The sequence below is a fragment of the Labrus bergylta genome, chromosome 2 (assembly GCF_963930695.1).
Source record: "Labrus bergylta chromosome 2, fLabBer1.1, whole genome shotgun sequence".
NCBI classification, from domain to species: Eukaryota; Metazoa; Chordata; class Actinopteri; order Labriformes; family Labridae; genus Labrus; species Labrus bergylta.
In genome coordinates this window covers 31,640,267-31,652,949 of record NC_089196.1, presented here as the reverse complement: position 1 = coordinate 31,652,949, position 12,683 = coordinate 31,640,267, and the positions used below count along the sequence as shown (strand labels likewise).

General features: G+C 41.7%; 1 protein-coding gene across 1 annotated transcript in view; it reads left to right on the top strand.

The window, feature by feature from the left end:
- The window catches only part of emid1 (EMI domain containing 1), a gene marked incomplete at its 3' end in the record, with an annotated part of 62,660 nt that extends 51,103 nt beyond the window's left edge, over positions 1-11,557 (top strand). Inside the window, 6 exon segments of the mRNA XM_065951700.1 lie at positions 4,816-4,905; positions 5,003-5,064; positions 6,109-6,241; positions 7,516-7,560; positions 7,669-7,776; positions 11,450-11,557. Coding sequence (XP_065807772.1) covers positions 4,816-4,905; positions 5,003-5,064; positions 6,109-6,241; positions 7,516-7,560; positions 7,669-7,776; positions 11,450-11,557 — 546 coding nt within the window.
- Between the last annotated feature and the right edge of the window lie 1,126 nt (positions 11,558-12,683).

The window sequence follows — 12,683 nt, the reverse complement described above, 5'->3', positions numbered from 1 at the left end:
CCAAATTCTAAACATTGTAGAGCGCTGTCTGGTCCAAACAAATCCAGAGCATTCAGACCAGAAGTTAGAAGGAGGACTTACTGGCTGGAATGTTAAACTTGTATCTTTTACAAACAGGAAGAGAGAAGAGGACATGACTCTGTTTATGTTGCACAAATACATTGGCAACATTTCTGTAGGAATTTAGACAGTGTGCAGGAGTCATGCATGCATCTTCTGGTGAATTAACACAATATATTACCCAGGATTGGGTGCCTAGGAGGTGTTTATATTTTATGGTTTTTAATGTGTTGAAGTTTAAAATCATAACGACCCTACTCTGTTCAAAACGATACATAACATTAACAAAACATGGAAGAGTTTTTTTTCCCAATTTAGAGCCAAAAAAATAACTATTCAGTCCCATGAAGTTTAATTTCATCTACACATATAATCCTCTGAGATAAAGAATCAAAACAGTGAAATCATGAGGGCAGAGGTTGAGGATGGGAATCATTGGTGCAGTCTCACTTTACCCAAAACAATGTGGTCTGTCGACGTCCTCGTTGCCCTCTCTCTCTCCCCTCGCTGTGGGTCATCACTAAACGCGTTATGTTTTCTTATCTTAAATTTCCTAAATGATTATTATTCTTCATGACAATAAGCTCTCCATTTCCCCTCCCTGGGTTTGCAGAGGTAGACACAATCTGTGACTTTGTGATGTGACCAAGAGGAAAACCTCTGGTGTTGAAAAATGAAGCAAATGTAAAAAAAAAAAAAAAAAAAAAAAAAAACCTGCAGTTCCTGAAGTGTCCACTAGAGCCAGGGTCTCCAATATTAAAATGTCTTATTTTAAAGCAGAAATAAACATGTTTACATTGTTGCTTTAAGAAAAACAATTAATGACCCAACGTTGGGTTTCTAGCTCTTCTGTGTTTTGTCTCATGGTATCGAAACAGGTATCAGTATCGTTTGATTTTGACGACCCTCGTAGCACTTGGTGCTGACTGTTTGTGTCGTCCACTGATTGGCGTAGTCGGGCCTCCTGGTGGCTGATGAGGTGTCACCCTCTTGTTTGTATCAGGAGCACCTGGCTCCGACCAGAGCCTGACCAGGCCGGACAAAGGAGTCAGTCTAGCATTTCCAACAAAGGTCTGCCCATTCAAAACATCCAGAACCCACAGACATAACCTCCCACACTTCATAAAATGAAGGCAAGACAGAATGTGAGCTGAGACGACCCATTCTGTCCGCACAAGGAAACTATTGTTTTGTCTTTTACACTCCCTCTCTCCCAGGCTCTGAGTTTTTTGTTTTTTATGTAAGGCAAAACGAGAGCAACTTGGCAAAGATGCAAAATGCTCAATGTTTGTCTCTTGGAAATGTTACACACACAAAAGCTGCAACTGTTTTTTTTTTCTGATCTCCATCTTTGTCAGCGCTTCAACTTTAAAAACTATGTGCCAGTTATTCCTGGCTGTTAGTAAGAAGCTCTCCAGGAGGAAACGCCGCACAGAGAGAAACAGTACAAAGTTAATTCCTGGAGGAACATCTTCTCTCAACACTGAGACTGTAACTAAAGTTGACGTCAATTCAAGTTTCTTTATTGTCATTTCAACCACAGTACAAAGTGAGATGACATTTTGTTCCTCTCGGATCGTTTTGTTACATAAGACACTTGAGGAATAAGAGGTTGCAACAATAGGGGAAATGTTGTGCAAGAGAAACTGTTAAAGGGATACTTCACCCATTTGCATTGATCTTTGTATCATGGTAGTATTTTGGAATGGTCGTGCATCCCGCCCTCATTTTCCCCTGAGACGGGAAATCTTTGTATTTCTAAGTCTGAAAAGGAACTTCCAGTGACGCAAAAATCCTCATTTTGCAGCTCAGCAGCCGAGACATAATGCCTGACTGTCGGCGGAGGTGAGGACGAGGAGCCGGGGCCGGCTCGAGCTGGGTGGACTGGTAGTGTCGGTGCTCTCACTGTTTGCCTATGGACACAGACATAGAGTCTGTTTTCTGACTGGAATTTACAAGATGCTAATTCCTTCTGGAAGAAATCTCTGAATCAGTTGAGGAAACGGCCGTATGTGTTGTAGTAAATGTCTGTAAATAGAGGACCTTAGTGGGAGTGGCCTGCGGTGCTGTGCATTCTGGGAGTTGTTGTCTTTCATCCACATGAGCCAAAAAGACACTTTCTGCCTTTTCTCAGTCAAGAACGCACCAACTTCAAAATGTATTTCACATTTCTACATATATGACCCAATGTCAATACAGATTCATGTTTCAACAGGTGAAGTCTCCCTTTAAAGCAACAATATGTAACTTTCCCACTTAAAAAAGCTGAAAAGGTCAATTTAATAGTACGATAACTTTCAACAGGGAGAATGGCGTCTCTTTTTAACTGAACTATGTAACTTTGGCAGCAGGCCGAGGTCCTCCTGTGAGAAGTGTGTACGACTTTACAACGCTGCAGCCTTCAGTTATAAAAAGAAGCTAGTTAGCCCGTCTCTGTACTGTTTGATATAACAGCTGAGGCTAAGAGACACAGAGGACGGTGACGGAGGAAGCTAAAGAGAGAAAAAGAGAGAGTGACCGATCAAGAAGCAGAGATTACATCTCGGCAGACAATATTCATCACAGATTGTGACGTAATGTTAGGCTGTTGCATTATCTTGTTATCTGAGTCATCGTCGTCTCATGTTCAGCAGCTTTACTCGATGCAGAAAGTCACCGAACCAAAGTTATGTTTCAGGTTTGCAAACAAATAAATGAATACTGAATATCCATCTTAAACCAAAAAGTTGTCTCTTAACTTGTCGAGCTTCAAGTTAGCTTTGTAAACTAGCATGTTACCCTCTCCAATGTAGCCATTTAGCTAGGTCTATAGACGTCATGGTAACAGATGAATACACATACTGTACATATACTCCACATGCAAACAGTTTGCAGACGACTGGCTGAAGACGCTTGCAGAATCATATTTGTGCAGAATCTGGTAATGTTACTGAACCTTGTCGGTCTCTGTGGTTGTTTCACATCTCATATTTTTGCTGGCTTCTCCACCCTCTGCTTGTCAACAGATGAACGCAGTCTCAGAGGGAAAGGTGTAACAGCACAGATTGTTTTACAACAGCAGGCTGCACTCCAAACCAAATTCCTATATTGCTGCTTTAAAGTGGCAGAGGTAGTGTAAAAACCGTACTCCGTCCTAAATTAAACATACTCGTATTATTTGGAAGAATCAGACACTCTCTTTTTATTGTCGTCTCTTTTTATCTGACTGTTTCTAACCTTTGGAAATGTGACAGTCTAACAGTTGGCTAACATTTAAACATGACACATAAACAGAATTTTATGCAACCCTACTATCAGAGCAGGAAAGTGATCTGTTCTTCTCAATCCTGGATTTTCTTCATATCTGGCTTGAATTCTTATTTCTTAGAAAGAAAGTAATGAATAATGGCCGTCAGTGCCAGAATCCTTGGCCTACGGTTAGGCACTTGTCACTTGTTTTATAGAGTTAGTTTGTGGATACAATTTAAAAAGGGAACATTTATTGCTGGTCTTTTTGTGGACCTTAACTTTGCTGCTCTTAAAGTCAGATGTTCTACACACCCGTCCATGCAGGCCACGTCCACACACTTGTTTCCAGATTTTTTTTTTTCCGCAGGAGAGAAAAAACTACTTCTGGCAAATCATGACCCTCCAGACTCATTCAATGTGGATGTAAATCCTTTGATTTGTTGGCTGAAATTAACATTTTTATTACCGATTTATGTAAATGCCTATCTTCTGGAATACTCAGTCATTTGTTTTGTCTATTAAATGTCAGAAAATGACGACTAACGCCCGGGGATAACTTCCAGGAACTCAGTGTGACGTCCTCAGATGTCTTGTTTTGTCATTGCAGCAGTCCAGAACTCAAAGACGTCAACTTTCAACGAGACAACAACATGGAGAAAAACTGTGAACTGTCACATTTTAGTCACTAAAACCAGATAACCTCCATTTTTGTTTGCAAAAGATGTTTGGACTGATTTGTGTAGGACAGTGTAGGTGGACAGATGTGTTTAACTGCGAGTCGATCTTTTTGAGAATTTCACCTGTGATTAGAACTATTTTAACACATGTTGTATATAAATGTTTAAAGGAGCAATCTGTAAGATATCTACTGACTGAAATGATAAAGTGATCTTACTATCTGATCAGACATTAAGGAAACATGCTATGTTGAAGTGCTGGCTTCTCTGACAACAATGCAGCAGCCAGTATGTCCTCCTTCTAACTTTAGATTCTGCTCCTGAATGCTCTGGATTTGTTTGGACCAGAGAAGGTAGGCGCTTTTAAGACACGCCCCCACACAGCTATTTTGGACACCCCTCAGTTTGCCAGATATGAGAGCAGTTATCAGGTCAACAGGTGTTGCAGCGATGGAAGCGGTCAAGAGAAGTGGTTCAGATAGAAGTGATTGTACCCGACCTAAAAAGCCTCTGCATGTTTCTAATAAGCTCCACGAGCAGAAACGTGCTCAAACTAGGATCAATATTGGAGATGCTTTTGAAAAATGGAGAGAGGTTAGAACACAGAAAGGTTTACAGACCCATGCAGAGCTGGATAAACACTGAAGCTTCAGAGTCCACCACATGGTGACCTGTGTGACTCTAGAGAGGAGGGGGGGAGAGACAGCTCTCTACAATGTTTTGAATTTGGACTGCAGTACCCATTTTAAACACTAGGTGTCAGAGTTACATATTGCTCCTTTAAAGTTACTGTTTTCAGGGTGAATCCACTATAACTGATCTATTTCTTTGTTGTTTTCTTCTTCTACAGAGGCGGCCAACCAGCTCGTAGCTCAAGAGGCAGTGAGGAAACCATCAACACTACGACGCCCGCCTGCACGCACAGGAGAGTCTATTTCTAGTGAGTGTTGGCTGACTTTTAAAACAAAAAGTCAAATATTCAAATTTAAGAGTCTGATTCCTGTAGGTAAAGAAATCATTTCTTGTTTTTTTTTTAGATTGTCTCAACTGCAGTCGAATCACAGCTATGGGCGACAGGCTGAACTCGCTGGAGGAGAAGGTATGGACTGTTCTCTCTCATCTGCAGTATCTTGATATAGTTCCAACAGGGTCTTAACGATACCTGTGTGTTAAATCTCAATTCAAGTCTGCTTTTATTATCCCTGTGAGAGGGCAGTAAAGCAGTAAAAAACATACAAACATCCAGCCAACAATCAGCAGACAACATAAGAAGGACACTAAGAAGTAAAAGTCAAATTGACAATAAATACAATAGATGAAAAACAGAGGGAAAAGAAACACAATTAGTCGTTTAAAAAGGCGATGGCCGCCGGGACAAATGAATTCCTCGGTCTCTTGGTCCCGACATGCTGGCAGGATGAATCTCTGGGTGGAAGGAAGGAAGGTGTGTTAGGTCAGGGAGAAGTATTGTAGTACTCAAGCACATTTTGAAGGTCTCTGTCTCGTCTAGGAATTGAAAGCATTTTTAGTCTGTCTTGTCTCTGTGTCAGACTGGGCGGATTCCGGTTTTTAAATCAAGTCCACTGATTGGATATTTTCCACATCATCTCTGTGATTAGAAGGAAAGTTATGAATTTATAACTTCAATTCATTTGTGGTTTTTATTTTTATCTGCTGCTCAACCTTCCCGGTGTTACGTCTAAGTGAGTGACACGCCTGCTTCACACAAGATGATGATTTTTCATTGATGTGTATGGTCTCGGTCTAAGCCGGCCTTGGACTTGATCTTAACTTGCTCTGGATCCCTTAATGTCTCGATCTTGCAGCTCTCTGGTCTCAGTTAGCGTGGTCTTCACTACAGAACTATCAGAGAGTGACAAACCTGCATAAAACTGACATGTTGCAGCTCATTTCATCTCCTGTCCCTGATTGGGCCTTTATGTGTACAGGGTAATTAAATAACCAGCGCTCAGTAACATAGAACTACAACAGTACAGATGTGACGATAGCCAGCACTTGACCTTTGTTAATCATGCGTTCCAGAGTTTACAGCCCGTAGGAGAGAAGGCTGAATGTCCAAATTCAAATCCTCGATGTTGCATCGTTTAACAGCCGTCTCTCTTTTATGTGTTTTTAATCCCAGGTCCAATTACTCGCTGCCCCAGCCTCCGTGTCACATCGCCACCTTCAGGGAAAAGGAGAAACTGCAGCAGAGGCCTTGTTGTTGATGGGGGCCTCAGCCGCTCAGGGAGCTCCTGGTGAGCAGGGGCCTGCAGGTCAGTACAGCACACCGTCATCCATCAGGTGTACCACAGGGTTCTGTCAGAAGTCTCTCTCTGCAACTCTTTTCCTGTCCTCTACCTGCTCAGCTCTGCTCATATCCCGTTTCCTCCACAACGCACACTCATTTCCTCTAAAAGCAAGAGCCCCGTTTACTGCTGCTCTCCTTTCTGCCCTCCGTGACTGAACTGAAAGGAAAGGTCATGAAGGCTGTCTTTGAAAACGTAGAATATGAAGAAGCAGTTATGAAAGATTGTCAGTTACATCTTAACATCCCAGAGAGGTTCAAGTGACTAGTTGACATTGACTCGAGTATTATCCCATGACTGTCCACTTCCTAATTTGGAGGCTGTAGTCCTCGAAGCGGGCGACCCCTGTTTGAATCCGACTTGGGGCTTCTATCCCCCCCCTCTCTCTTTCTCCCTGATTTTCGACTCTATCCAAAAAAGGCATGAAAGCTTAAAAATAAATCTTTAAAAAATATATATTTTAAGACCAGATTCCACCTTGAAATCTGCAGTGGTCCCACGATTCATCACACATTCATACACAGTGATTTGTAAGTTGCATCTCATATTAATGGCGGCTAAAACGATCGTATACGTAAGCTAACATAAATGCCATGCGGGAGTAGACCTGGTTTCAAGGTCTTGACTCCCCTGCACTGAAGCCCGATGCTTTCCATTGTCAAAATATAATCCTGTTAGGTGTCAAATAACCTCGTCAGCACCCGGGGGTCTTCCTGTCTTCTTGGTCGTTTCAGCTGAAGCACCTGCTCAGTGTTCTTACACATGGAGACTGGGCTTCATTTACCAACAGTTCTTAAGAAATCTTCTCTTAAAACACACCTAAACAGTCTTTAAGGAGAAATACAACTGCATATCTGCTTATGCATCGCTCCCAAACATCTGCGAACTGAATGAGTTGTCGAAATGGGATGAGTTGACCTTTAACCTAGAGAGTGTGTTTCACTCAGGCCAATGGCACAGCATCATTGGCCGACTGCAATAGACACTTATTGAACCATTTAATATCCCATCACTCTCTTTTGGTCTTAAAGTGAATCAAAATGAGGTAAGTATGATAAAAGTATTTTGGAAATGAAATATAAAACAGCCTTTATAACATTAAGAGTGTTGTTCTCAGTTTCTTTATTTCTCTTCCTCCCTCAGTGGATTTAACACCACATCTTACTCCAGGTGGTGCGAGCCCAATTTTAGTCTCACAAAGCTTCACCTCAAATGAAATCACCGCTCTGTTTTCTTTGCAGGTCCTCAGGGTGAGAAGGGGAGAGACGGGCTTCCTGGCAGAGATGGTAAATTGTTACCACGGTCGCCTTTCAGACAGTGAAAGTGAAACCGTTTAAGATGTAAAACCAGTTAAAGCTTCATGATTACTCACGACTTGTTTCCTCCTCTTATAGGAAAGTCAGGGTCTCGAGGGCTGCCGGGTCCCAGTGGGCCTCGCGGGGATGTCGGGGGGAGGGGTCCATCTGGAACCCCTGGATCCAGGGGATTCCCGGGACCTGCAGGTGAGAGAGGACTGAGAGTAGAAGCACACTCACCTCTTAGTTCACTCAGAGTAACACATGAAGATATTGATCTTTTTGAAGGATTGTGTGCAGGGCGGTTGTAAATTTGCCCGTCCACTTATCAGAAACGATTATTTTGGCAAAGTTAGCGGGCACATACAAGGAATGTGACTGGTTTTACACTAATCTCAATATGCAGACAAAGAAATTGATACACTCAACTTTAAACGAGAACAAATAAATAAACTAAACTAGAAACTAAAAACCACCACATGTAAGACCTTTGCATACCTAAACTTAAGAGTATATAATACGAGTTTAGATATACTGTATAAGACACAAAAGCAATACTTGCAGAAAAGCAGCAAGAGTGTAAAAGAGAGTGCACGGATGCTAGAATAAATATCTGTATGGATGAAGTGGTAGATTGTTGTGGTATTTTGAGTAGTTACAGACGATAGGGATTGGCCTTCAGTGTAGTTTTAAGTTATACATGAAAAAGAGGGTGAGTTCAAACAACGATCTTCAACATGCACAACTGATTTGGTTCTTTTTGTTGTTTTTACATCGACTGTTCCTGACAGCCTTGCAGTTTTCACATAATGCACTCCTGATCACACATGCACATCAATCTGCATGGGGGTGGGGGGTGGGGGGGTACCAGGCAGGACGGCGTATGTGCAGAAGAGTCTGATACTATGATGGCTGCCACACGCAACAGGTCAACCTCACAGTATCTAAAAAAATGAGTGGAGAGGAACTTTCTGAAGAGCAGAAAACATAATGAGGCCGTTTCAAAACATTGCATGAGGATCGCATCGGTTATGCAGCGGTTGCAGTATCCAAACTTTAGAAGCTGCCACTCACTTGTAGTGAATATTAGCGTACCTGCTGTGTTCACACACACCGGCTCACAGCGACTTCTTGCAGACATTTCCATAGGGGGCTGGCAGGAAGAAGTCTGGATAAAATTTGCTTTTTTTGTGTTTAACAGAGTTATCTATCCCTGAAAACTTCAGAACATTTTTGGAGTTTGGTACATGTGTGAAAATGCCCCCTGACTTAGTGAGAGCTAAAAAGTTCCTCTCTGATGAATGTGATCAGAGAGAGAGAGAGAGAGAGCAGAAACTACTCTACAAACAGACGTACTGAGGCGTCCATTCCAAGCCCCATCTTGGATCAATAATCCTATTGTCTGTAAAAGATTTAGCATTTTATCCTGTTGCATGTAGGAGACGACATTTGAAAGGCTCTCCTACAAAACACCCTCGACGTCCTGCTCCGGAGTATTTGTCTTCCTCTCTCAAACCGCTCCTTCAGCCCACAGACCCTCCAGCGGTGAATGTCTGAGCGTTTTCCAGTGGCCCCTGAGGCATTTGGGCATTTTTTTTAAATCATATGTTTTTAAAAATTGCTGTTCCAGTGGGCAGCGAAGGCATTTATTTTTCCTGACTACATAAAGCGTCTCTGACATGTGCTGCTTACTGAACCAGAACAAATGCTGAATCATAAATCTGCTCCCTGTATTCTGATTTCACTGCTTTATGTACAAATAATAAATGACCTGTTAGGGAAAAGTAAATCCACACGCAGCTGCGACTTAAACGTTGGTATAAGTGTGTCTCAACATCTGCTCCGGCTGAAGGCTTTTATACCTCTGCTTTGGATCATGAAGGCAGGAACTCTCCTCCTTGCAGGCGAACATATGACCCTTGCTCTGTGCCTGCTGCTGGGCAACGCTGAGATTTAGAGCAAAAGTTAAACTACAAACCCACTTTCCAAGAAGCGCCATGTGACTTCAATCTGCACCGAACATGAGCTATATATACAATAATCCCAGGTCCTTATGATTTCCATATGCCTGCGGTGTTATTGTTTTTTCTATCTCCATTACTTCGTAAGTACCCAAAAACCAGAGCTATGTCTTACATCCCAAGCTGCGTTTCCCTCATTGTGATGATTTTTTTCTTTTCAAAGAGAAAGATAAACTTGAGAGCTGGAATGCTTCCAATGTCATGGAAAAATGTAGATAAATGTGTTTTTTTAATGTCAGAGGTTATGGGAAAGATGGGAGAAAAAGGGAACTCATGTGTTAGAAGCAGTGATATTGTACGTTATGACGAGTCCTGATAAGTTAAAGGAGAGTTGTGTTACATGCTGTGACTCATATTTTGACGCAGCATCCTCCAGGGAACCATAATTCTGCTGGGCAAAACGAAAATTGTTTTCCCTAACATGTCACATAGATTCTTAAGAGCCACTTTGATCGGCCATTTGAAGCACTGTGCTGCAGACTGTAGCCTGCAGTCTCCCCCCCCCCCCCCCCTGAGCAGCCAAAACATGGTCGGTCATGCTGCAGTGTTTACCGAGGCGGAGGGAACGTGGTCCACAGAGGTGTCAAATCAGAGCCGGAATAACATTACTCTGCAAAGTAGTAATTAGTGGACCGTCATTGCATGTTGTCTCAGCTTATAAAACAGAGAGGTGGTGAGTGTGGGCCTGTAAGAGAGCAAGAGGTGGTGGTTAGAGGGCAGACCTCAGGAGAGTCCAAACAATGAGGTCAGATGTGGGTTTTTTTTTAAACACATTTAAAATAATAGACTGGGAGAAAACCAGGCAGCCTATTTGGACCAGCTACAGGCTGTTTGTGATACGAACACAAGAATGAACATCCATTTAATTGTTTTCACTGATAAAATCACAACAGAATAGGCACTGACATACTATTTTCACCAAAATACCTTTATATAAATTAAACAGCAAGTGTGTTATCATGATAGGATTCGCGATGAAACGATACGATAAGATCAGTTTAAAATGATACAATATGATGCGATTATTTGATGCAATGATACGATGCAATTCAATTTACAGTGATACAATACGATCAGTTCAAAATGATGCGATTTGATGCGAAACGATATAATGCGATACAAAATGATACCATATGATACCATGCATTACTGTCCCATTGGGGAAAATTTGTCTTGAACAGAGAGGCACATGCCCCTGAAAAGCACCAAATGACTCATTTTGAACAAGATCTGCATAAAAACACAACAAGAGGATACGATGACGCTAGTGCACAACACAAACAGCCTTAAGAAACAATTACATTTTAACAAGATGGGAACAAATGAGTTTATAAAACAGTTCATCACAGGGGCGTCCTGCAAACTGAACCGTTTTAAAACAGGTTATAATGAGAAAAGCTCGAGGTGTGTATGCTTTAGTTCACTCTAAATCAGTGCCAGGAACACTTTATAGAGTTTAACAGTGTTTATTTGAGTTTTCTCATGACCCAGCACTGTTAAACACCCTCCTCCTGTTAATTACAGAAGCACAAAGTCAACCAGTTCACTTCTCCTGCTCTGTCCAGCTGCTGAGTGAACATGAACACACACACACACACACACACACACACACACACACACACACACACACACACTCCTGCCAGGCACAGTTACGTTGCATCACTCAGCACTTTCTCTAATCTGTTTCCTCTCTGGTCTCCGTCATAGTTTATCCTCCTTTCATCACGTTATTTATCACCACCACTCGGTCATTGTTCTCCGCCTCTGCAGAATCAGAAACACTATGAAAATCACGTCTTTGTGATGACATGTCTTATTTCTGTCACCGCATGTCTTGGTTCTGTCTTCCCTCTCCGCAGGTCCCCGTGGTCCACAAGGGCTCCAAGGAGAGAGGGGTCTACCAGGCCCGCCGGGTCCTCCAGGACCTCCATCGCCGGCTAGTGCCCGCATCCCAGATCCAGACCAAAGTAAGACCCTGACCAGCACTACTTCTGACAGACTTTGTATAGTCACCATGGACAGTGCCATTTATTATTGTGTTTGTTTATTATGTTTTCATTGTATATTCCTGCAACTGACCAGCACCTGAGAAAGTAGAATGGCTGTGCACAGGGTACCCTGTTGCGCATTTAGACGAGTTACTTTTTGTGTTTGATTATTACCTTATTCATATGGCAGCTGTGTTTTTTCTTCAGTGTTCGAGGTTGCGTGTCATATAAAACGGGGAATCTGAAAAGTATTTGCTGTTTTACTGCTTTCCATTATATCTGCATCAGTAAAAAAATCTGGATCATAAAAAATATTTCAGAGAGATCTGGGGTCACATTTCAAGATTAAATAAAAATGCTGTCAAAATGGGCATTCTAATATGGGACAACAGCAAAAAGAAGTAGCACACTCAAACAGTCATAAAACTTCAGGTGCACGACCCCAAAAAGAAAAAAACAGAAAAGTCAGCACACTCGATGTCCTTTAAAGTTTGTATTATCAGGGTAGAGCCGCAGCGTACAGTTCAACATCGGACGCGTAAAGCTTTCATCAGCGTTGCAGACGGTGTGCAGATGTGGATTCCTGGCTTTTGGAGTCTGCCTCAAGTGGAGACTGGAGGAACTGCAGTTTTTGGCACTTCTGCAAAAATCAGTTGCATTTCACAGTGGCACATTTTCTTTTTTTTTTGTACTTTAAATTGTGAACTTTGGACACACATCTTCTGTTTGAGTTCCTTCATTTACAAAATCAGCATTTATATTTATAGCAATAGCAATTTTATTTATATAGCACATTTCATTACAGATAAGCTGAATGTGCTTTACATTGAGGTTAAAAACAAAATCAAAACACAGCATACAAAAGAAAGAAAGTGTTTCCACACTCATAATAATAATTCATACACACGACAAAGCAAACATCAGTAACCACAAAAGTGATCATACATACACACACACATACAATAGACTTCATAGCCTTTTATATATATAAGATTTATATGCTGCCCGGGCCTTTTATTTACTTCAGTCTATGAAATGACCCTGCCTTCATTTGGCACAGGCGTCAATCCGAGACCTTTATTTATTTTATTTTTAAACTAAACTT